This window comes from Poromitra crassiceps (genome assembly GCF_964638095.1).
Source record: "Poromitra crassiceps genome assembly, chromosome: 22".
In the NCBI taxonomy this organism is placed as follows: Eukaryota; Metazoa; Chordata; class Actinopteri; order Beryciformes; family Melamphaidae; genus Poromitra; species Poromitra crassiceps.
In genome coordinates this window covers 19515491-19542184 of record NC_139647.1, presented here as the reverse complement: position 1 = coordinate 19542184, position 26694 = coordinate 19515491, and the positions used below count along the sequence as shown (strand labels likewise).

The following is a 26694-nucleotide window of genomic DNA, read 5'->3' as shown; positions in this document are numbered from 1 at the left end:
GACATGATGTAACTGCTTTCTTTATGGTCAATTCTTAATGTAAATATTAATATTTTTTAATAATGCACCAGGTTAGAGGGTTCCTTGTACAATTTACAGCATTAGTTCTTTGAGAATCTCTTCCATTATCAAAGCAAAAATGGTATTGTAACTGAAATATCGATATTGAATCGTATCGTATCGTATCGTATCGTATCGTATGCCTGCATTGTGTATCGGAATCGTATCGGGAAGTCAGTGGCGATACCCAGCCCTAATGAACTGCCTGACTACAGTGTGATTATATCCGACCTAAATGTGCAGAACACAAGAGTGCTCCTGTGCCTTTTATCATCACGGGCAGTCAAGACTGAAATAACCTTAGTTGTGTCAGCAAGTTATTTATAGCCATTAGTATCAAACTCTAAGGCCGTGGCTCTCAAATGGAGTCCTGGGAACCCCAGGGGTCCTTGAGAGGTTTGCAGGGGGTCCCCAGCAAAAAAAGGGAATCCTTTATTTTCACTTTAATTCCATCCATAAGAGTAACACAATTACAGAACGTATGACTATTTCGGGTCATGGGTTTTCCTAAACTTTCTGTAATAAAAGAGAAAATCCTGTCAGATTGGGGGAACCCTGGGACAAAATCTGATCAAACGGGGGTCCGTGGTCTAATTTGTGTCAGTTTAGGGGTCCTTGACAATGAAAAGGTTTGAGAACCACCACTCTAGGGTCTTCGCTGGTCAATCACTGACACCTAGTGGACAAAATCAAAAACGACGAGGAAAAAAAAGATGAGGAGATGCATATTTACTGTCAATGGGAGATGCCCTGAGCTTGTCAGAAAAACCTTTGTCCATAACTTTTTTTTACATGCAAATGAATGGAATGAGAATGTAAAAATATGCTTTCTGTTTTTAAAAGGCCCTATGTGTTGTGTTCAGTGTTGGGCAAGTTACTTTCAAAATGTAATATACTACATATTACTAGTTACTTTCATTTGAAAGTAATAAGTTACTTTACAATATTACTTTCTGTGTAGAGTAACTCTTTACTTATTACACTACTTTTGCATTACTTTTACCAAAACAACAGCAGCAGCAGAATGACATCGCCGCCCCGGAACCATCCCGAAAACTTATTTCAACCGCCTTGAAGTCAGTGTAAACAATCCAAAATTCTAAATGTTATTCTTTTCCTTTGTTATTGTCATCTGTAGTGGTTATTTGCATAAAAACACACAGTTTGATTAGGAAATTGTTGTATTTTTTTTAAATATGTGCTTGGATTTAATAAAATGTAGCTAAATTTGTAACTTGAGTTACTTGACAAAGTAACTGGTATAATATTACTGAAATCCTATAAGTAATAAGTTATATTACTGAGTTACTGCTAAAAGTAATATATTACATGTAATATGTTACTTTTGTAATGAGTTAGCCCCAACACTGGTTGTGTTAGAGTGTCTGCGCTCACCCAGCGGGGGCTGCAGCATGCCTCCATTCTTCTCACAGTTGCCGATGGGCTGGATCTCAGAAGAGTCCACCAGGCGCCAGAAGTCGTTCTTGTTGTCCGAGCCGTCCAGGCGCAGACGCAGCCGCGAGCCCGTCAGGCCCACCACCGTGGCTATGCAGGTGGAGGTGGTGTTCCGCGGGTCCTGCGCCTCCAGCTTCATGCCCGCCTTGAACTCGTTCACCGGAGGCGTAGCGCTCTAAGGGGGTCGAGCATAGGCGAGACAAAACAATCAAAATGGCAAAAACACTAAAGATATGTATTTTAGGGGTGTCAAAAATAATCAATTATAAGATGCATCGCGATGCGGACGTGCACGATTCTGCATCGATTCACAAATGTCAAATTTTTTTTTATAATCAAATAAAATATAATGGAAGTACATGCAGTTGTTTATTTTAATTATGGATCATAATACAATGCAATTCTAAATGCACTTTTATTTTAAAAGTAGCCACACAGTGAGAAAAAAGGAAGTGAGAAAAAAGAAATTATGTATTGGGGAAAAAAAGTGATGCATCGATTTAAGATGCATCGAGATGCATCGATAATCGTAATCGAATCGAATCGTAGCCCTCTGAATCATAATCGAATCGAATCGTGAGGCCAGTGAAGATTCACAGCCCTAATGTCTTTATCCTTTTATTTATGCGGGAAGGTCCCATTGAGATACAAGATCTCTTCTTGCAAGGAGTCCTGGTCAAGAAAGCGCTACATAAAAACGGCTTCACATCAATACAATTTGACACGGTACACAAATACACACGATACATAAAGGCCCACATCAAATTCAACATGGTTCACATAATAATAGATATGCCCTCTCTGCATTGTTGAAGGGTATTCCCAAATCCTCAAGGGATGGATGCAATGAAATGATACAGGTTTATACGTACATAGCGGGTAGGAGTGGGGGAAAAAATCGATTCACCTAAGTATCGCGATTTTTTGAATCGATCTTTTATTCCAGAATCGATAATCGCAAAAAAAAAAAAAAAAAAATTGCTTGCAGTCAGGCCACTCACTGAACAGCAGGCCAGGCGCCGCCTACTGGTTTACTAGTGGTTTTATTACTTTATTAGTTAGTCTGAAGTAATAATTACACTTCAGGGTTAAAGTGGTTGCATCTCATTGTAAAATTGGACTTCAAACGGCCCAAATCTGGCTTCAAACGGCCCAAATTGGGCTTCAAACGGCCCAAATTTCACGCGCGTCGGCCCATATCGGCCTGGCCTGCTTGGTATCTAATGCCCGGCCTGAATTATGATCCCAGTCCGCCCCTGTTTTTAACTATATCGCCCAGCCCTACTCATGATATATAATATACAGTCTCTAGTGTATGATTCAACTTTTCCCATGTTCTCATCTAGTGTAAAAAAGCAAACAAACTGAAAAAAGAAAAGAAAAAAAGAAACAAAAATCGCAATAAATCGTAATATCGAATCGCAATAATCGTAGAATCGCAATACTTAAGAATCGCAATATAAATCGAATCGGCACCCAAGAATCGTGATAGTATCGAATCGGGAGATAAGTGAATCGCCACAGCCCTAATGGACGATATGGCAAAAATATCATATCACAATTTTTTCAGGCAGGATCACGATCCCCGATCTTATCACGATTCTTTTTCATATTGGTTTTTAAGACTATTTTGCAAGTTACTGAACAGCACAAGTACAACCAAACTAATTTCAGGGTTCGTACGGCCATGAGAAACCTAGAAAACTCATGGAAATTTAAAATACAATTTGTTTTATAAATATTTTCATGTCATTCGTTTACGCTGAGTTTCCAATAATTCATGTGCTAAAAAAGAATGTTCACAAGCATGCAAACCCTATCTATCTACTCTATCTATCTATCTATCTATCTATCTATGTATCTATCTATCAATCTATCAATCTATCTATCTGTCTATCTATCCATCTATCTCTTGGTTCACTGTTATTTATACAGTAGGTTTGGGCGAAGGGACGAATATATTGGCTATCTGCGATTGAGTTGCGTGATTGTCATTTGTCAATTTGCTAATTTAATGGAGAGAGAGAGACCGACAGACAGAGTGTGGGGACAGAGCAGAGACATGCGGCTCAACACACACACACACACACACACACACACACACACACACACACACACACACACACACACACACACACAGCGTTGAGCTTTAAGCAGTGAGAGAGAGGCGGGGGGGGGAGAAAATAAGGTGGAGCAGAAACGCGCTCTCCTGAGAATACGAGGCAGCAGGATGAGGGCAGATTAGGAGCAAATATGCGTCCTCGCATTTAAAATTTAAAATAACTGCCAAGTCCAACTGAAGCAAATTAAACTCAAACTATTCCGTTTAGTTGCGCTCTATCTGCCTGTTTGTCTCTCTGCCAGTGCCCGCATGTGTGTTTAGTAGGGGTGTCACGATACACTCAGTTCATGATACGATACAATACACGATATTGGGTTTACGATAACGATACGATATTTTAAACAATATTTTTTTGCGATCGATTTGTAAGTTGAGGGGGCATCCTCCACGCTAATTTGAGTCATTTCACCATTTTCATCCTCTGTGTCTGTAACGTCCCTCGTCTGTTCAAACAAAGCAATGAAAAGGAGAGCGAGCATGCAATCAGATGCAGATCAGTGCCACCATGTTCAGCTTCTTTTTTCTCACGATATGAGATTTCATCTCAACGATACATATTGTCATGTTTTGATATCGCGATATATTGTGGGACGATATATTGTGACATCCCTACTGTTTAGTGCGTGTGTGTGTGGCATGTCATTTTTAACGCTGTTCATTGTAACGAGCAGAGCGTGTGTTTAGGCTATCGTCCAGCTCCGTCCCCAAATTAATTAACGTCCCTGGGATGACGAGAGGTCCTTGTCAAGGCAAGCCCTGGTTAAGTACTGTATGTGTGTGTGTGTGTGTGTGTGTGTGTGTGTGTGTGTGTGTGTGTGTGTGTGTGTGTGTCAAACCAACTACCGTAAATTCCGGACTATAAGGCGCACCGGTCTATAAGCCGCACCTTCAAAGGTGACTATTTTTTTCTTCTATAAGCCGCACCGGTCTATAAGCCGCGGGTGTTTTGATGTTTAATTACCATATGTAAGGCTTCGTGCACAGAGGGGATTGTCGGGAAAGAGATGGCTGTTTGGGGAAGCTCCCATTTATTAACATTTCAACAAAACAAAAGTCAGGTCACTAATCCCCAGACAAAATCACACATTGTGAGATGCTTAAAAATCACCATCGGCGGGAGCTGCTGTGCAGCCAAGAACACAAGTGAAATTCGTTCTCTCGTGACCTGTGGTTCTCAACGTGATGGACGATTCACCTTTCTTGTTAACAGTCCTAGTGAGAGGCAGGTCGAACGTCAAAGGCACTTCATCCATATTTATGATCTGCTCCGGTCCGATGGAATATTCCTTGATCTTTCTTTGTGTGAATTCGCCGAAGTTTGTAATTTTCTCCTGGTAGTCGGGAGGGAGTTGCTGACACACAGTCGTCCGCGCCCTGACGGACAGTCCCTTTCGTCTCGGGTTTGTGCATGATCCTTTGCTGCTGCTGCTGCTGTTGTTGTTCCTGTCTCGCTACTGTCTCAGACATGGCTTTCAGGCTCAATCGCCGCCATCGTCGTAACACAGCCAGTTCTCCATCTTTTGAAGCATGATGTTAGATTACAACGAGCTAGTTGTGTGGCTTAGCCTTCCAAAATGTTGCTGTTAGTTTTTTAGAATGTAATACATAGAATTGGGAATGTTACATTCAATTTCATTCAGACTGTCTTTCATGCTCAATCGCTGCCTTTTTCCCCCCGGAGCGAGGGAGGAGGGAGGGAGGGTGTTTTACCGTAGTGGCTGAGAGAGAGTAGTGGCACAGTGCTCCAATCAGGTCGCGAGGCACATTTTTTGCAACATCATCCAATCAGGGTCTCGCTCTCATAATGTCTGTCTTGCTCTCGTTCTGCCTCATACCAACATCCATAGATTTTGGAGGTTCCCGAGTGGCCGTTTGCTGGAAAAATCCATAGATAAGACGCACCGTTATATAAGCCGCAGGGGGCAAAAAAGGCCAAAAAACGGGAAAAAAGCCGCGGCTTATAGTCCGGAATTTACGGTACCCCTCCGCTCCGTGTTGTCATGCTGCTGCACTTTGCAAAGTGAAAAGGGGGAGGGGAGGAAAACTCGGGAAGCGTCTTTCACACATAGAAATGCAACTGATAGAATGTGCACTGCGTGTAGCGCGACTCTAACGATCTGTCTGGAAAGGCAGATCGTGGAGCCATTCTGATCGTGAACGATCTAAGATCGTCATATCGCCCACGCCTACCAGGAATAACTTCCACGAAACATTTATTGGTCACCTAAACCAACATGTGTAACGTTTCGGACACAAGTCCTTCCTGCCCCGTCGTCCAATCATGTCACTCACCTGTCTGAAGCAGGAGGCAGGTGCAGCGGTGGCACCGGTCTCTTTCAGGTATTTCTCCCAACTGAAATGCCCTGCAGGAAGAACAGACAAGAACACAACAAACTTCAAATCATATAGCCAATCATTTGAAGTTGTTTTCCCCCTCAGGAACAGAACTTCAAACTTTTAAGGTGGTTGGTTTCTTAGGATAGCAGTTCAACTTTTTCCTCATTTGTAAGTTGACTTTGACCATGTCATGCTTTTTGCACCCATTAGAAAGGCACCAAATTGAGACATGGAGTAAAAACAAATCTATCTCCACCAGCTTCTTTTGGCAAAATTCTACTTTAAGATAAATTAAATCTTCCCACGAACATTTATTAGTATACCACCGCGTGTTACCTAATAGGGATGGGCTTGATTAATTGATTATCCATAATTGATCATTAAGGATTTTGTCGATCAAAACGGAATTTGATCATTGGTATCAAATAGAAGTTGAATTAAAGAATTTCACTACATGGCAGCAATAGAGCTGAAGAGTCACGTGACATCTCTTGCCCCGGAAGTGAGTTTCCCATTCATTTTCTCCATAGATATTTAAAAAAGATCCATATACTGTATAACAATTTTTAAGGCTGCAACCAAGCCAACCCATGACGACCTCCCGAATCGTGAGTGACCATAAAACAAAACAAAAAATACAGGGCAAAAATGTTTAACAAATAAATAAATTACCAGCTCTATGACAGAGGTTCTCCAATGTTTTTCAGCCAAGGACCCCTTACAAGATAGAAAATATACCGGGGACCCTTCTCAGTCTGATTTGTGATTTTGGGCTAAGCTTAAAGGGATACACCACTTTTTTGGAAGTTTAGCTAATTTGCCACATCCCCCCAACATAACCAAGATACACCATGCCTTACCGGCATGATGTATGATGTTGTGAGACCAGAAACACCCAACGACCCCAGGTTACATCACTGAGTTATGATGTATCCCAGTTGCATTTAGACAGTGTAGTGTGTAATATGTCGGGGTTAGGGCATATTGCACAGTGAAGCCTGGCCTCACCCTTGCCAGGTGCATCTATCAGATGTTATTTATGTACTGTACAACATCCACATTGCATCAAAACAGGCTGTTGTTGGACTCTGTCTTGTTTGTTTTTAACAAAATGCCTTTTTTTTTAAGAGGATTGCCGTTGTATATCAATTCTTGGAATAAAGATTGACAGAAAACACGCTTTCTTTAGTGCTTTCTGCCATTGTTTAAATGATGAATAGATAATTCATGTTAATTTTCCCGATGATTGATTAAGGACTTCTTCAAATGCCCATCCCTATTATCTTGTGAACCATGGTGTTATACTAATACATGTTCATGGGGCATTATTTAGTGCAGTAATACTCAACTGGCGGCCCATTGCAATTTTCTTTTTTTTTACAGTGCACCTGAACGCAACATGCAAGATACCCACTGAATAAGTGTCCAAATGTTCATGTCATTCTGGCCAATACTCCACTTCTGTTATAGCATTTCAGTCTGGAATATGGAATATCTTTCAATAATCTATGATTTAGCTGCTAAATTGTCAAATACCGCCGTCTGCTCGCTACCCAGGCACTTATGTATGTACTTAACCTAACTAACTATCCGGTGTGCAGAACATTGTCAGACTAAACTCCGGCTGACACCCCAAAAACCTACAATCTGCTACAGAAAAATGTACGGTATATTGATTGTTTATTAACTGGCCCCTGGCCTTCTATCATTTCACGAAAGTGGCCCCCGGGCAAAGCAAGTTGTGTATCCCTGGGTTAGTGTGTGGACTCCACATCCGAGTTGTACAGAAAGTTGCCCTCTATGCCACTGCCTTTAGTGCGTTGTTTGCTGTACCTCCTTGGTATTGTGAAGGCACCCGGGAGGGTCGTCCACTCCGAGCATGCTTGATCCTTCTGGCATCTTTCCACTCAATAGCTAAAAGGAGAAAGAGAGACACGATTAGCTCTCATCAACAGCTGGACATCTCATCGGTTAGTTACTGTCCTGCGATACATCTCAAACACCATCCCTGCTACAAACGTTCTCCACTGTTACCCTCACCATCCAAACTCAAAAGCTTTGGGAGAGCGAGCATTCTCGAGAGCAGCACCCCAGACTTTGGAACTCTCTCCCCCCCCCCAACTCTCCACTTTCAAATCCAGATTAAAAACCTACCTGTTCTCCCAAGCGTACAACCTCCCCCCTACCCTTAACTACCTCCCCTACCCTTAACCTACCCCCTACCCTTAACCTCCCCTACCCTTAACTACCTCCTCCACCCTCCCCTTCCCTCATGCTCCCTCCCTTTGTTTTGCATATATCCCTGACTAGACACGTTAATTGTTATTTGTATCTGTTGCTCGTTTGTTACTTTTGCTATTGTTATTTGTATCGGTTGCCTGTTGCTCGTTTCTATTGTTCTTGTTTTCTGTGGACTCCTATTGTAAGCATCTTTGGGTCATTGAAAAGTGCTATATAAAATAAATGAATTATTATTATCATTGTTATTATGATTCTCTCTAGGACAGCCATTCCCAAGCTATGGGCCAGGGGGCCGCCAAATCATTTACAAAACATTATGATCTTAGTGGGGGGGAAATAATAACAATAACAATAATGATAATAATAATAATGAGAATGCATTTCTCCATTGTTGAATGATACCCTTGTTTAATTTGTAGGCTAATGAATTATTATTATTATTATTATTAAGATATTATTATATCTTAATTACCCAATTTTAGACAGACCCTTACTTTTAGTTTCTGATTTGTGTATGGTGTGTCTCCTTTTATCGTTAAAATCCGTACTGTTTACGGTTGGATGTGGGCCGCAAACATTTTGTAAATTTTCAAGTGGGCTAACGGTTGGAAAAGGTTGGGTCTTTGGAACCGCTCCTCTAGGATCATTATAAACAAGACTGGCTAAAAGCTAGCTAGTATCGTGTAGTATATGAATGACATAATCCATAATTACCTTTCTGTGGCACCGGCTTCCTCATGCTCTAACAATACTGACCAAGTTCACGACACACAGTGGCCTCCGCTCTAAAGACAGTTAGAGAAAAAGACAGACAACAGTCGCTATGTTACGCCTGCGTTGGAAGCTGTGAAACGATGTGAAGACGTGGGGAAAAAAAGTGTATTATGGCTGAGGTTTGTTGCTGCTGTTACAATTGAATTTCCTGCTGATAATAATAATAAAATAGCTACCTATCAATCTCTCTTTCTTATCCAAATTCAAATTCACACTTCATATAAAGACTCGCCTCAGATAACTAAAGACTGGCTTCATAACTAATGACACATAAGCACTATAGGCTCGTGTTTCGGCTACCAGCTGTGTGTTGTATTGCAGTAAAGGTAAGTCTGGAGAGCTAGCCTTGTTGTTAGCTCACTGGCCTCACGTGCTTGGCTCGGAGCAGGGAGGGAGTCATTGTGGGCGGCAGACGACAACAAAGAGTTTGCCCAAGATGTCAGCTTGCCCCAGTCAGTCACCCAAAGGGTGGCCTCGGTGCTAGAGTGACTGTCCCATAACCAGAAGATCAGAGGTTGGATCCTGAAAACAGCCAAGCATCCTTTCAAAGTGCACAAACTGTCTCTCTCTGGGTCAGAGCATCAGCTAAAATGCCTAAAACCGCATATTGCATATTTCACCTGATTTTAAATTGTACAATTTTTCCATCACTTGAAACACCCGATTTAAATCATGCATTATAAAATAAAGAATATATTATCATCACAATAAAGCGGATGCAAAGGAGTGGAATTGAATAGGCAATATGATAACAATGTGCAACAAACCTCTGATCAATTAAACTGATTGCCTCTTAAGTCAAAGTGATCATTAAACCATGGGGATTGTTTGCTAAATGGCTTGTAGTCAAAGAATGGCCACATGTGTAGACTAGAGGAAGTGGACAATCTAGCTCAGTGACCCCCTGTAACCTAAAACGTGGGTTCACATTACCAGCCAGACACAACATACAGGTCAGCGGGTCAAACTGCTAGAAAGAAACAAGTGATTTACATCTGTTTTCTCTGGTCAACTGGGAGATACACACTGATGTCCAACCTGGCGTTTTATAGACACTGATTTCAACTAAGATTAATTTGGTGCCGATATTAATTACAATCATAATACGTTTCTTCACACGATAGACGCGTGTTTTTAGCTTCAACATACCCATGTGTCAAAAACGTAAACAAATCTGATTTTAGCATCGAAACATGTCAACAACCAGCCTTTCTCTGCCCCACATATGTTGATTAACGTGATACAATTATCCCAGCTAACTTTCCCAGCGCTTTCATGATGAGTACTAAAAACATCAATACCAACGGATCCATAAAGCAGAGAGTGTGATATTGACACAAAACATACCTTAAAACTTCATAACAGAAGAGACGTTTCTCTTCTCCTCCTCACTCCGTCCGCTTTTTCTTTCAACAGAAGTGCGCCCTTTTCTTCCGCCAAGGGGGACGGCGTCCAAATTAAAGCGACCCGCTCCCTCTTTCTGCGTCTGGGGAAAGTGACAGCAGCACTGGCATGAGAGAGAGAGAGAGAGCGCAGACAGCAGTTATACACCTTCCTCCTCCTGTTGCTATTATGTGCTGCGGCTTGTCTGACATCTAAAAGAGAAGCTAGGTTGCCATTTATAGCCAAAACACGTCTGGCATTGCCGAAATGTGTTGAGCTCCATTCAAAACACAAAGCCAATACGCAGATTACGCACAGGAGACCCCACAAAGCCAATACGCACAGGAGACCCCCCCCCCCCCCCCCCCCCCCCGCCATAGCCTGTGCTAACTATAACCGCTACACTTGCATGAACGCTAGATGCTCATTTAACATCTTTGAGCTAATTGCGAGTATAACGGTCCTCCCGAGGTAAAGGCATCCCGAGGCTATTATAATGAGCTAACGCTAGATGCGTGCTACAAATGAAAACAAAACAGGCATGCATGCATCCAGTGTAGCCTTGCAGACACAGCCAGCATGCTATGCTATATACACGGCTAAACCCACCAGACATGCCCACTGCCCTGATGCTAGGTGGCTAGCTAGCTCGCTGACCTGATTATAAATATTAGCATTAGCAAAATGGGAGCGCACCAGCACACCAGAGTTAGCCAGTGATAGCGTGGATTCAACGCTTAAAGTCGTGCGTAAAAGGAGATGTTGCTCAGTATATCCGAGGATGTTTACCTTGCGTTGTAATGTGTGTGTTTATTTCGATGTGGATTTAGTGCTTGTCCGCCATTTTTCCCCTTCACACGATGAGGAGGGGGCTGTTTTTGCCAACATTGCTTGTGTTGGGCAGAGACAGACAGGCGGGCAAGCCAGACGATGGAGGAAGAGGAAACCACGACCCCTGGCGGCCGAAAGACGTACCTCTCAAGCAGGTGAATATTGAATGCTTTTATTAATTATTTTATGTTTATATTGTTGTTGTTTTTTATATCCACCTGTTTTAGACCAAGGACCACAATGAAATAAGTCTTGACTTTATTGTGCTTATCCTTGATCTTATTTTTTGAGATCCATGTCTGTGCTTTGTTCAGTATATTGTATTTCAATTTTTAACCGTCAAATCAAATCAAATCAAATCAAATCAAATACAAAAAAACACGTTTGTTTTCCGAAATGACAACTAGTGAAATATCGCTAATATTCTCATAAGGACGCATTACAATTGATACAATTTTTCGAAACTTGACCTCACTGACCCTTTGTGACATCTAGGATAATCACAGCCTCGTGAAACTTTACAACTACAAACTAGAGAGATAGGGCAGAGGTTCTCAATTGAGGTGGGCCTCCCCAGGTGGTGGGGGGGGGGGGGGGGGGGGGGTTCCAAACAGTTTCAGGGGAGGCTCAGTGAATGGACTTGGGGGGGAAATATTCAATTAGTTATTATATTATTCTCAAAAGGAGATCACATAGCCTATAATAATAATAATAATAATAATAATGCATTTATTTTATATAGCGCTTTTCAAGACTCAAAGACGCTTAACAGTAAAACAAAAGACAAGCAACAGGCAGCAGACACAGGCAACAGATACAGGCAACAGATACAGGGGACAGGTACAAATAACAGTGACAGACAGATGTGTGTGACTCACTCCCAGAGTCAGAAACAAATTCAGACAGACCTTTTTTATGTATTTGATGTAGTCTGAAGTAAAACAGCAATATCCCACGTGTGGGGGGGGGGGGGGGGGGGGGCTGGTTTCCAGACCTTGTCCGAGGCCCTTGACCTAGGGCATTCAGGGGATTTCCTATGTATAATGAAAATAAGGGGTTTCTGAGCAATTTCCAGAACAGAGGTGCTCGCTACCCAATTGCAGAAAAAATTCGAACAGAAATCTACAAATGTCAAGTTTTTCTGTGGTGTTCCTCAAGGTCTTGGTGTAAATGTGGTGTTTTGGAGGTTTTTTTTTTTTTTTACAACAAAACAGTATTATTAGTCAAAGTTATTATTGTGTCAGCATTGCTCTAGTTTAATTTCAATCGTGCTCTAGTTCTGGGTGTTTGCCTAAAGGTCATTTGCCTTGAGCATCAAATCTGATGATCAGTTCACACACAAAGCTAGGAGAGATAGGAGAGATAGGAGAAAAACTCTATTTCAAAAGATAACCACACTCCCGTGACGAAACCATGGTAAAATAGCATTGAAATACTGCTGTAGTGTAACAAACCAGGCAGAGTACACTCTCTCAAAAGATATTCAGATAAATCGTGTAGGTGTGCAAATTAGAAATACAGGCCATTTGGTAATGCCATGCCAATTTGGTCTGGATAGCAACTGTAACTATGTGATTTGGAGGAACACCCAGCGGTTCAATTGTGCGTTAATGGTCACCTGCTAGCTCCGCTAATGCCCATTTCAGCCTACGCTGGGCAGGCCATGGCCCAGTGGCCCCCTGCCCCCTCAGTGGGCCCCCGCCCCCTCAGTGGGCCCCCGCCCCCCCAGGCAATTATGTTTGGTTTCACACGGTGAAAAGGGTTAATTGGCGGCACCCACGCGCCTGATTGGACCTGTTTCACGCCTGTCGGCCCTCATCGCATCAAAGGAGGCCCCAGTCCACCAGGCACCATTATTAGAACACACACACACGCACGCACGCATGCACACGCACGCGCGCACACACACACACACACACACACACACACACACACGCGCGCACACACACACACACGCACGCACGCACGCACGCACACACACACACACACACACACACACACACACACACACACACACACACACACACACACAGTTGTCCACAAAGGTCATGCACAGAGCCAAAAACGCTCTTAGAAATCAGATCATGGCTGATCCTCAGTAAGACCACTAGGGGTCAGTGTTGTTTTATACAAAGCGGGCGCAGGCGTTTACGCCACTCGTTCCTTCTCTCCATTCATTTCCAGTGTTGGGCAAGTTACTTTCAAAAAGTAATAAGTTACTTTACAATATTACTGTCTGTGTAGAGTAACTCGTTACTTATTTCACTACTTTTGCGTTACTTTTACCAAAACAACAGCAGCAGCAGAATGACATCGCCGCCCCGGAACTATCCCAAAAAATAATTTCAACTGCATTGAAGTCAGTGTAAACAATCCAAAATTCTAAATGTTATTCTTTTCCTTTGTTATTGTCATCTATAGTGGTTATTTGCATAAAAACGCACAGTTTGATTAGGAAATGATTGTATATTTTTTTTAAACATGTGCTTTGATTTAATAAAATGTAACTCAATTTGTAACTTGAGTTACTTGACAAAGTAACTGGTATAATATTACTGAAATCCTATAAGTAATAAGTTATATTACTGAGTTACTGCTAAAAGTAATATATTACATGTAATATGTTACTTTTGTAATGAGTTAGGTTTTGTGTGTGTGTCACATTTCAGATAATTCTGCACGCTGAATTTGAATACTGATCACCAACTTTGTGTCACGTCCAGTGTGTGTAGTCCAGTTAGGCCATTTACACCTGGCGTTAACATGTGGTTTCTGCCATCAGATTGCAATCAGATTGTACTTGACCACATTAACCTGATTCCATTTACACCTGGCGTTAACATGCGTTTTCTGCCATCAGATTGCAATCTGATTGGAATCTGATGGCAGAAATGGGTCTCCTCTCAATCCGCATAAAGTTGCTGTATCCAGATTGAGAGGACACATTGCATTTGCACTTGTGTTCAATGTGTACACAATGCATCCCTGACCACCTCCCGGAGGTGGTTTGGCCGATCAGATTGCAATCCTTCTTCAATGCGTTTTGGGGGTGTTTACACCTGTACTTTTAAGTGATAAAAAAGACAATCTGATTGCAATCTGATCACAGAAAACGCATGTTAACGCCAGGTGTAAATGGCCTCTATGTTGCTCAGGATCTCCATGTGGTTCTAGTTGGTTATTAAAAAGCTTCAACCACTACGCTACTGGTATAGTCTATGAAAGTCTCTCAGCCATTATACAAGTCAAATAACACTGAGGATGTAGCAGCCCATCCAACTCAGAGGTCACAAAACATGTTAGCAGATACAGTTGTGTGCTCTTATGAAAGATAATATTACTGAAGTTACACACCAGTGGCATTTTAGAGGTAATCTCACCTGCATCTTGTGAGGAGTTAATACTGTACTTTTTTTTACAGTATTTACCAAACGTTATACACTTACAGTACGATGTTTTGGCGGATACAATTACATCACTATAGAGTTGGGTCATCTCCAGCAATTCCGTGACCATGGAAAGCGACAGTTCGTTCCTCAGTTTATTTGTCATCTATAACAAATTTTGCCCACATGAAAATGCGGGCAAAATGTTTGGGGGCCCTAAATCCAAAATGACTACTATATTGGAAATTGCCCTTTCAATGGTTTGGCCTACAATGCTGCAAAGAACATAGTCTCTTAGAACAGACGAGTTGGCTTCCGCAATTTTCAAATGCTTCCGCCATACCGTCGGTAATTCGTGGGGGAGAAGCATGCGCCAACCGGAATGGGAAGCAGAAAGGCGGGTCTTCCGCTCATTAGTCCAATCAGAATTTGTTTAAGGCGGGTCTTCCGCTCATTAGTCCAATCAGATTTTTTTCTCGTGGACACACGTGTCGTGATTGGTCGGATTCCGTCGAACTTCCTTCCAATCTGAAGGTTTTTTTCCCAACTTCCTTGTGCATGTTCTGGGGGTGTAACGTACAGACTGTTTAGCTGCATTCGCCGGATGTAGATGAGACAGTCTGTTTTAAGAGACTACAAAGAACATGGTTTCTGTGACTTTTTGGGTCGAGGAATTCATAATTGAGGTCCTTTTGATGTTTTGACCTATTTTTGACCTTCAAATCCAAGATGGTTGCCGATCTTCAGCTCAAAAAGGAAAACATTTCAAATGCGTCCTAGGGCCATATTGCATATTAGGCTCTAATGAAAGCTCTGCTCATGCTGAGTTGAGTTATAAATTGTACAACAACATTTAAATACACAGAGGCCATCTCAAAAGTCAAAAAGGTCAACAGTTTGTGATTCATGAGAAACAAACCTTCGCTTTCTATGGTCACTTAATTTCGGAATTAATTAAATTGAATGATAAACACTTTTATTCAAATACATGGGCATTTGTACATCAATATCCAGTACAATGTGGAATTTAACAAGGTACTTAAACTGAATTTGCAACTTTACAATGATTAGGCCATGGACTGCTATCTTCATCTGATAACACTCACTCCTCTCATCATCACTACTACTGATCGATAGATAGATAGATAGATAGATAGTTAGATAGATAGATAGATAGATAGATAGATAGAGATAGATAGATAGATAGATAGATAGATAGATAGATAGGTAGATAGATAGATACTGTAGGTAGATAGATAGATAGATAGATACATATGTAGATAGATAGATAGATAGATAGATAGATAGATAGATAGGTAGATAGATAGATAGATAGGTAGATAGATAGATAGATAGATAGATAGATAGATAGATAGGTAGATAGATAGATAGATAGATAGATAGGTAGATAGATAGATAGATAGATAGATAGGTAGGTAGATAGATAGATAGATAGGTAGATAGATAGATAGATAGATAGATAGATAGATAGATAGATAAGTAGATAGATAGATAGATAGATAGATAGATAGATATATAGATAGATAGATAGATAGATAGGTAGATAGATAGATAGATAGATAGATAGATAGATAGATAGATAGATAGATATTTTATTCAAGTGTCATGCACACAGGGTGCCCCAGAACTCAAATCAAATAGACAGCATATTTTTTCTCTTTTCCCAGGCTTTAGAAATGAAATTGGGTGTATGGAATGCTCCCTTTCTAAAACATAATTCAAGTGTTTTGTAATCATCCAAATAAAAGAAATCATTATATAACAAGCTCATTTTCTCAAAAAGCACATGTCATCATACAGAGGACAGAAGAACATACAATTAATCTAATTTTCAATCTGTTCTAGATCACAGAACAGAAGTGTCTGTTCCTCAGGTACACCGCTAAACCTGCCTGTCTCTATGGCAAGAGGCAAGGTACCTGAGTGTAGCTGGGCACAGAGAGATCTTTGTATCTTTGTGTTTTGGATACTACTCTCATATGAACAGTCCTGAATTGTGAGCTGCTGGGGCAAAGGGGAAAGGGAGGGTGTGATGTACTGGTCAGCACTTTCCCATTCACAAATTCCCAGCCATGACCCAATGTGAGAGGGAAGCATATTGTAATGGAGCCGGCAGTACGCAATATAGTTTGTCCTTTCCACATGAAGATCCAGCAAGTCCTCATCAGGTGGCAGACGGATTGTACACTTGTTCAGTTTGTGCCACTTGGAAGCTCTGGCCTAGCCCGCAGGTAACATCTGCACTCGCACCATAGACCAGTGATACTCAACTGGCGGCCCGCGGGCCACATGCGGCCCGCGGGCGCCCCCTGTGTGGCCCGCGATGGAATTGCAAAAAATAATAATAATAATAATAATTTACAGTGCACCTGAACGCAACATGCAAGATACCCGCTGAATAAGTGTCCAAATGTTCATGTCATTCTGGCCAATACTCCACTTCTGTTATAGCATTTCAGTCTGGAATATGGAATATCTTAGAAATATCTTTCTTAATCTATGATTTAGCTGCTAAATTGTCAAATACCGCCGTCTGCTCGCTACCCAGGCACTTATGTATGTACTTAACCTAACTAACTATCCAGTGTGCACAACATTGTCAGACTAAACTCTGGCTGACACCCCAAAAACCTACAATGCGCTACAGAAAAATGTATATTGATTGTTTATTAACTGGCCCCTGGCCTTCTATCATTTCACGAAAGTGGCCCCCGGGCAAAGCAAGTTGAGTATCCCTGCCATAGACGATGGAGAGGACAAACGCCTTCATATTAGCTCTGACTCGGTCTTCTAACCTGGATTCTCACCCACTCATCCCAGCAGCTCTCATCACCTTCTCCTGTGCACCATAGATCCCTGAGGTGTGGTCACTGCCGGTGATGACATGGAGAAGGTGTGATGATGTCTTCTGAGAGCACGGCATGGCAGTTGATGAACACACGCTCGCGTTTAATCAGCAGATCACCTCAAAGTAGGTGTGAGACATAAAGCCACTTGGACAAACAAGTCCATGTCTTCACAGTCTACAGTAGTTAGTACAACTGTTCCAGTGTCTTTCCCGGTCCTCGGCTTAGCATAGAGCAGAGAGCAGCATTGTATCTACCTCTGGATGCTGGAAGACATAGTCCCCACTCGCCGCGCCAGCCCCCATGTTGGGTGGTGTTTCTCGCTCGCAGTATAGGTTGAGGCCACGTCTCGTCATAGACGCTGGTTTAGCTGGCTCAGCCTGGCTGGGGGCGGGGTCAGGGTGGGGTAAAAACCCCCGTTCTATCCATTCAGCAAAGTTAGGATTTAGCTGATAGCCCAGCCCAGGCAGACACGATCGGGGGATTTAACCACTGCAGTAAACGCACATCTGAGCAGACGTCTTGTGTTCTGCTCTAGAACCCCCAAACCTGTAGTTTAGAGCCGCAGCACCGTCTTTTGGTGAGTCAGCCCATGAGATATATGGGCGGTTTTACCCCACTCGCGCGCCAGCCGTTTAACATTTTGTGGGCGTTCCCAGACATGCCGACTGTCTCTATATGACGTCACCCTGCACCTGTGACCAAATTGTGCTTCCTACTGTCGCTTCAGAAGCTTCTGCAGTCTGACGTCGTTTTCCGAGCTGACCAAGAGTTTGTTGAACTCATCCGCTGAAGGTCTCTCTCATGAAGCACAAATGTTGACCTTTTGTTTAACCTTTGAGATGGACTCTGTGTATACTTACATGTTGTTTTACACTCAACTCAGCAGAGCTTTCGTTACACGTCAATGATCACATTACATTACGTCATTTAGCAGACACTTTTTTTTATCCAAAGTGACTTACATACATTACGTACATTATGTCAACAGTAGTGAAACCAACTGTGCAACACATTCTGCATCAGCCAAGACCTTTGAAAGGAATAAGTCGCATTAGCCCCCCCTCCATTTGAGCCTAATATGAAGACTCTACGATGATTTTGAAATTTGGAGCTGCAAATCAGCGACCATCTAGTTGGGTCAAAAATAGGTCAAATCATCAAAATAACATCAATTATGAATTCATCGAGCCAGAAAGTTCCAGAAACACGTACTTTGCAGCATTGTAGGCCAAACCATTGAAAATGTCTTTCCAACATACTGTAGCTGATGGTAGCCATTTTGGATTTAGGGTTCTCGGGGGGGAAATTACCCGCATTTTCATGAGAGGCATGGGGCCATTTTTTTTTTTACTTCATAGATGACAAATAAACTGAGAAACGAACCTCATTGCTGAACTGCTGGAGATGACCCAACTAACTCATGAGTATAAAGCACAGCCCTTATTCACATAAAAGATGAGGAAATTATGAAGAGAGACATTTGCCGTTCTCTAGCCACGGGATAAATACAATGATTTATCATTTATCAATTACAATTCAAAATACATACTACTGCATGCGCTGGGACGCGTCATCAGTGATGTTAACTGGGGTCGTAAGGTGTTTCGGGTCTATCGAACATCATACACCCTCGCCCAGTAGACCCAGCTGAGGCCGATTAAGACCCCGACCCGCGTCCCAGAAGCAGCCGCTCACGGATCAGCCTTCCTACTCTGTCTGCAACGTTGCCCGCGGAAGGGTTGATCATGCCCAATCCGCTGCAATAGAGCTAGTGCTACACCGCAGCATTGAGAGATATCAATCATTTATCAATGATTCCGGACAAGATAGGCCAGATAAGTTGGGCCTCATTTTTCAGAATAGGCCTACTTGGAGGTTTGTAAGACACTGGAAATGCCTGGTGACAAGCAAACACATCAAACACACGTGCAAATCATTTGATTTGCAGATGCAAAATGCTTTTGATAGCCGTCATCAGAAGCAATTTCACAACTAATTTCCTCTCGTCTTGTCATCAGAGATTCAGGGTTAAGCTGTGTTCACACCGAGATATTTATTTTTCTCTCTGTCGCTCGATTCAACCCTTTGGAAACGCTCTGTCGCTCTGTTTAAATCACTCGTCAACAGGCACACGAATTGACGGACATCTGGGGGCTATAACGTTACGCAATGTCATGATGTTTGTCCACTACAAGCCACCGTAGTTGTTTACAAGCTAAGCTGCGTGCTCCTAATGCGAGCTCCATATACCGGTAGTACAGACTTCACTTCATGTCAGCTGTCAGCCTGTCAATCAGCTGTCAATGCGGTTTGTTGACACACAATAAACCAGCGGTTTGTTCCAAGCCAGTGTGATCCTTGACTCACTCTCACACGGCAGCCAATCAGCGTTGAACAGCGAGCGACTGATGCCAGCGTAATTTCGCTCGAGTTGGGATATTTCATCTCGGGCGACGAGCGAATTCTCTCCCTATCGCTCTGTCTCTGTCGCTCGGACGCCCAGCGATTTTTCTCCCAGGCGAATATACGCTCAATCGCTCGTTTGCATTGACTTTGTATGTAAACTCGATGCCAGCGAAAAACTTTAATAGGTCGGTGTGAACGCAGCTTAAGACACTGGAAATGCCTGGTGGTGAAAAGCAAAAAACATCAAACACACGTGCAAATCATTTGATTTGCAGATGCAAAATGCTTTTGATAGCCGTCATCAGAAGCAATTTCACAACTAATTTCCTCTTGTCTCGTCGTCAGAGATTCAGGGTTACATGTTACACAAAGACACAGAGAGAGCATGTAAATGTCTTTAACGCGGAGCGGCCTGCTGCTGTGGCAATGCAAATGTGATGAATCCTCGTATTTGCGTTGGCTGTCCTCTGTTGGCGGAGGTGTCCATTTTTCGGTTTGTTTGGAACGCCTAACTTAAGCTCGTTTAATTTGATCTCACTAATTGAATCTGGCTCTCTGACTTGGCGACGATGGGTTTTGGATTTCCAAACGTTGTTGCTGTCGGTGTCCACCACCGGCAGACTCGCCAACGGCAGGAGCTCCACACTGGCACGGCTCGTTTCTGCATAATACAGACAGTAACCGTAAGGATCCTTTTCCAATGTGCCTCCCTGTCACTCTCAGCATTCTGGCACACACACAACAGATTCTCTCCCCTCACACACACACACACACACACACGCACACGCACACACACACACACACACACACACACACACACACACACACATACAGGCACGGGGCAATACACACACAGTGAGAATAAGAATGTGTGTGTTCCTTCCCGACTATGCCTCGAAGGACTGAGCTACAGACGAGGACACGCACACGCACGCGCGCACACATACACACACACACACACACACACACACACACACACACACACACACACACACACACACACACACACACACACACTCCTCATACACACCATCTCTGCTGGCATCCTGGGAGGGAAGTGGAAGAGAGAGAGAGAGAGCAAAGCATATGTTGGATAGACGTGTGTTTAGGGGGGATATTTCTCTCTTTGGATGTTGTCTTACAAGCTCCGACAGCGTGGCGGTGCAGAAAGAAGGCATTTTTTCCCCCCAATTTATTAATCCTTTTAGGCAATGTTCTCTGTTCAGAAATGCAAATTGAATCAATCTGAGGCTGACTTTAAGACTTTTCAAGTGGGATTTAATTAGAAGCCAGGGCCTGCAGTTTTTTAATGAGAGAGGGGGTGGAGAGATGGAGAGAGAGAGGGAGAGGGAGGGAGGGAGGGAGGGAGAGAGAGAAGCATGGGGAGGGAGAGTGGGTTGCGGTTTTGATCTGGGGGTCCTGCTGGAGAAAGGATACAAACACAAGCGTGCACGACACACACACACACACACAGTCGCGCGCACACATACGCACACACACAGCCGCGCGCACACACAACACACAACACACGCACACCCTGTAGAGCATGAGTATGAGGCGGATGCCCGCTGTTTGGTTTCACTGCACTTCCTCCCCTGTTTTGTGAAAGTTCAAGCAGAAACATCTCATTACTTCAATAGACCTCTCAAACTCCCATACCAACAACCCCTGTTTCAATACACTTCAATCATGAGAGACCAGTAAGAAGGTTCAAATCAACTTTAATGATACAATAAATTAAATTAGGTTTGGTGTATGACTCCGTGATATGATGCCGCTCCTCCTGAGACGTGAGCGGAGGAGGGCCTCAGCGATGTATAGGATAGAGAATACCCCCCCATAGGGAATTCTTCAGGAGTCATGATGACGTCGGTGGTGGTCAGGGGAGGAGGTGGGGCGAAAACAACTGCTTCAACGGCCATCACAGCAACTGTGTGGCGACAGGCGTAACAACAGAGTCAAATCAAGGACTTATAATACACTTAAACCCGCTTAGGTGATTGGCTCAGCGGAAAAGCGAGGGAAAGGAATGGCTTGAGCTCATTGGCTATTGCCAGAGAGGGAACGCGTGGGTGACTGTGAATGGACGAGGCAGAGGCAGGAATTAGGGATGTTTCTTCAATAATCGATAATCGATAATTGATCGTTGATGAATTAATTCGATCATGTGGAATTTTTACAGATTATTGTTTTTTTTTTTTTTTTTTGCGGGCTAGGTTTGGGTGGAATTCGGAATCCAGACCAGAGTAATATATATATATATATATATATATATATATATATATATATATATATATATATATATATATATAATAATTATTATTATCCTATCGATAATCGATAATTGATTGTTCATTTTCCAGAATTTCGATTATGGAAATTGATTCAAAATGCCCATCCCTAGCATGAATGAAAGGGGGCGTGCAAGGCAATGTTGAGCTGGGTTTGGCTGGGAAGTAGTCTTCATTATTGAAATATTAGTCTAAGACATCACATCTCAAACACTTATAGCAAACCTGTGTTGGCATGTTTTTTTTCAGAGCTGCTCAACAGTCAACTCTAATCAAAGCGCCCAGGTGTGAAAGCATGTGACTGTGAACGTGAAGCAGGTGATCTTGTTGAAAAAGAGGATGCATGCACACAGCTAACCCTTCCCTGGATACGTGAAGGTTCAACTAAAGAATAAATGCATAGTCCCCGTTTAAAAAACACATTTCAATAACAGGCCACACACATAGAGGCCATTTACACCTGGCGCTAACATGCGTTTTCTGTGATCAGATTGCAATCAGATTGTGTTTTATCACTTGAAATGCCAGGTGTAAACACCTCCAAAACGCATTGAAGAAGGATTGCAATCTGATCGGCCAAACCACCTCCGGAGGTGGTCAGGGATGCATTGATGTACACGTTGAACACAGGTGTAAATGCAATGTGTCCTCTCAATCTGGATACAGCAACTTTATGCGGATTGAAAGGACAACCATTTCTGTGATCAGATTGCAATCTGATCACAGAAAACGCATGTTAACGCCAGGTGTAAATGGCCTCATAGGCAGCTACAGAACATTACATTTTAATTTGGTTTGGTTCATGGAGATTGGCTTAGCGAGATCACGCATTCCTGAGAGTGCGTGTGTGTGGGTGTGTGCATGTGTGTGTGTGTGCGTGTGCGTGTGTGTGTGTGTGTGTGTGTGCGTGTGCATGTGTGTGTGTGTGTGTGTGCGTGTGCGTGTGTGCGTGTGTGTGTGTGCGTGTGCATGTATGTGTGCACTCCACACCTGCTGCTCTCTGCCAGCATTCATTGACATCGGTTCAAAGCAAAAAGGCTTATGTAAGCCCCGTCTCAACCGCCATGCAACAAGTATCCTCATTGAAACTCAACTGCTCTACCTGATTTCACCTACCCTGTCACTCCATGTAGGCATATGTATGTATGCTTGTGTGTGTGTGTGTGTGTGTGTGTGTGTGTGTGTGTGTGTGTGTGTGTGTGTGTGTGTGTGTGTGTGTGTGTGTGTGTGTGTGTGTGTGTGTGTGTGTGTGCAGGGCCCCCCAGAGAGATGGCAGCCACCCCCTCCGCGCTTTACTCATATCAACGCTGCAGCTTTCGGAGCTGACTGAAAAAAGTTTGTTAACAGATTATTGTTTGGGTTTATAAAGCTCTTGCCTGCTCCTGCTTTTTGTTTTGCCTTGTGATTTTGGCATCCTGACTTTTGTTTTGCTCCTGGCATTTTGCCATCGCCGGTCTTGTTTTGTTTGCTATCACCTGTCTGTGTTGTGTGTTACACCATAAATGGTCCCTCTAGCTGCTGTTGCCACCAAGCAAAATGGTCCACCCCAAGCCTGCCTTGTTCTTCTTCTTCTTCTTTTGGCTTTCCGGCAGACTAGATGCCTTGCGGCACATTGCTGCCTCTCACTGCACTGGTCGGATGGGGGATTACATCAGAATGGCACTATTTTCCACAGGAGCACTCCTGCCCAAGCATGCCTTGTTACTGCTGCTGTGTTTTGTGTATTTGTTCGACTCCTTGCAAAAAAATTAATTAGTTGCCGCATTTTCAGGATGGGAGATATATTTTAGGGGCACTTTACACGAGGACGGTTTCCTATGGAAACGGGCAATTATTGTATCGTTAGTGCCTCCCGTTAAGACGGCGACGGCGAATTCGCGCTTAGGAAACGACACATTTTAAAACCACCCTCCAGAGTGGAATTGTTGGTGACGCTCCCCGCTGAGCGCTCCATGTAATCACTTTGGAACGGCACATTTCAGAAACTCTGACGTGCCTGCACAGGCGATGCCGTGCGCGAGTTGGCAACCAAATACAACGTCAGTATGAATGAAGTTTGGCAACACTCAGAATTAAGCTACACTGCGGCCAACTTCAGTTACATGTTCATAGCGTTACTGCTGCGAGGAGCCGATGGCTGTTACCCGGTCGGCATTTAACGTTAGTTACAAAAGCAGTCGACAGTGTTTTCTCACTGCCAGTAGCAGTAGGGTGACAGATCACAGTCAGCTGGCCAGCGCTGAATGAGGAGCCTCCCGGTCCTCGCTGCTCGTTAAAGATTTCCAATAGGCGTTATTCTGATAAACTGGTCACGTATATATTACATTCTCACCCGACAAATATTAAAACTTTAACAGTTTGGGGGTTTTTTTTAGCTTGAAAAAAGCTTTTTGGCAAGTCTAAATGACTGCGGAAAGTGTACTCTACTTCCGCGTTTAAAGTGAAATTACGTCATGCAGTAAGCGTCCTTGTATGGGCAAAGAATAAGGTGATCACACTGCCACCTAGCGACCTGGCATGTACATTACGGCATTTTAAAAATTCAACAGCGCTCATGTAAACAGGGAGAAGGTGTGAAGGAAAAGGTGTGAAGGAAAAGGTGTGAAGGAAATGCTATTGTGTCGTTTCTTTCAGAAACTGTCCTCGTGTAAAGGGCCCCTTAGTGTTAATTTCCCCCCCCCCCCCCCCTGGCTCCAATGCCCCCCCTAGTGGCGATGCCCCTGGAAGCTTACCCCTTTACCCCCCCTTATGGGCGGCCCTGTGTGTGTGTGTGTGTGTGTGTGTGTGTGTGTGTGTGTGTGTGTGTGTGTGTGTGTGTGTGTGTGCCAGCCTCTTCGTTATTTTTAGTCATTTGTAACAGTGATGGATGTGCCTGTCCCCTCCCTTGTTAATGCTCCTAGCAGACAGCAGAGCTCCACGCGGTCCGACCAACTTCCCTCAAGAGGGAAAAGCAGTCGCCACCGCGTTTATCAGAGATTTCACTGGCTGTCACGTGCCACGGCCGATACGTTTTGGGGGGAAACGTGGTGCTGTTAAAAGGGGTGAAGCCGGTCTGTGGTGTCGGGGTGCGGTTTCCCAGCTCACGCTCAGCCTCGGGGGCCCGGGGCGGCCTCGAGAAACGCCGGGCTTTTTTTAGGGGCTGTGTGACAACTTCAAGGCCACTTTGTGTGACTGGCTGCTTTTGCTCTTTCTGTATTTTCACTTTTGTGGTGGAGGGAGAGGACGCCTCCGCCCCGAGCCCTGACGCAGCAAAACAAGGGGAAGGGAAGGGAAGGGTTTGACTCGTCGACAGCTGCGCTGGAACTATTATTAAGTAGGGGGTGCTGTAAGGAATGGAATCACGGCAGCGCCGAAGAAAATCTGACGTTTTTTGGACTTTCATCCATATTTAGAAGAATATTTCATTTTAAATTGACATTAGGATTATACTGTTATATGTCATTATTCAGTATCTTCTCATTTTCTCATTCACTCTCATGTAAGCACCTGCTCTCCCTTTAGTCGTTTTACACTACAACAGACAGCAACACAGGCATAAACACTGAACTTATTATTATTATTATGGAAAACCAGATTATGATGAAAATCAAACACATTTGAAGAGAGAGAGCGTATGAAATAAGATTAGAGCTGGGAAGCACAAACTGGTTTTTTAATGCATTTTGTTGGTGGTATAAACACAAGACAGCCAAATCCAACAATTTCGAAAATCCCATCTCTTGCCACCAGGGGGTGCTGCAGCACCCTCAGCACCCACCTTCCCGCTCCCTTGCAGTCGTCGACGTTTCTAACTTGACCATTTTCAACTTTCATGGTTTTCTCTGTCGCTTGCAGTCGCTCACATAAGCATCTGGTTTGTCTATGTGCGTGGGAACGGCAAAAGATACATGTCAGAAATATTATTATTATTATTATTATTATTATTATTACAAAAGATACATGTCAGGAATATTATTATTATTATCATTAATATTATTATTATTATTATTATTATTATTATTTCAAGCTTGCGATGCTTAATTTAGGCAGGTAGAAACTTGAAATGATATGCACGTAAACAACCATTTGGGGTGCCAGCCGAGTCGATGTGCAGGGGACGAGGAAAGGCGGGTAGAGAAAGTCAAGAGATGACTTTTAGGCTGCCAGGAAAGAAACACAGATTTAGGCTACCAATTAAAATGACAACGCCAGTGTGTGCCTAGCAAAATGCCTGACAACTAGTTGATACTGTCAATGTTTAAATAATACTAATTCATCTCCATTATTGAAACATGTTATTAATCTCTCTCTCTCTGTCTCTCTCTCTCTCTCTCTCTCTCTCTCTCTCTCTCTCTTTGGCTGTCTCTCCATCTCCTTCTCTCCCCCATTTAATGGGACATGAAAGGGGAACCGAAGAGCAAAATGTGTGTTGTGGTCCTTGCTAGGGAGCTCATTGAGGGACGCACATCAGAGGAGAGAAGGCAGAGAGACAGACGGGTGGACATGTCTCAACAGACAGTTGGTCCAAAGCTCCTCCCCGTTCCTCTGCCTCTCTCTCT

General features: G+C 43.2%; 2 protein-coding genes across 4 annotated transcripts in view; one reads left to right on the top strand and one right to left on the bottom strand.

Moving 5' to 3' along the window:
• Positions 1–11245, bottom strand: part of LOC310796477 (polycomb protein SCMH1-like) — a 39243-nt gene extending 27998 nt beyond the window's left edge. For 2 of the 3 annotated variants that reach the window (XM_083658663.1, XM_083658665.1), the window contains exons 1-6: positions 11162–11245; positions 10337–10496; positions 8930–9000; positions 7808–7888; positions 5930–6000; positions 1456–1690 (exon numbers count right to left, since the gene is read on the bottom strand). In XM_083658663.1, the coding sequence (XP_083514789.1) occupies positions 1456–1690; positions 5930–6000; positions 7808–7888; positions 8930–8954 (412 nt within the window). In that variant the 5' untranslated portion in view covers positions 8955–9000; positions 10337–10496; positions 11162–11245. The remainder of the gene's footprint in view (positions 1–1455; positions 1691–5929; positions 6001–7807; positions 7889–8929; positions 9001–10336; positions 10497–11161) is intronic. The other variant, XM_083658664.1, reaches the window with a different exon arrangement.
• Positions 11246–17531: 6286 nt separating this feature from the next.
• LOC310796397 (carbonyl reductase [NADPH] 1-like) overlaps positions 17532–26694 on the top strand; it is a gene marked incomplete at its 5' end in the record, with an annotated part of 38885 nt that continues 29722 nt past the window's right edge. The window contains one exon of the mRNA XM_083658585.1: positions 17532–17581. Coding sequence (XP_083514711.1) covers positions 17532–17581 — 50 coding nt within the window. The remainder of the gene's footprint in view (positions 17582–26694) is intronic.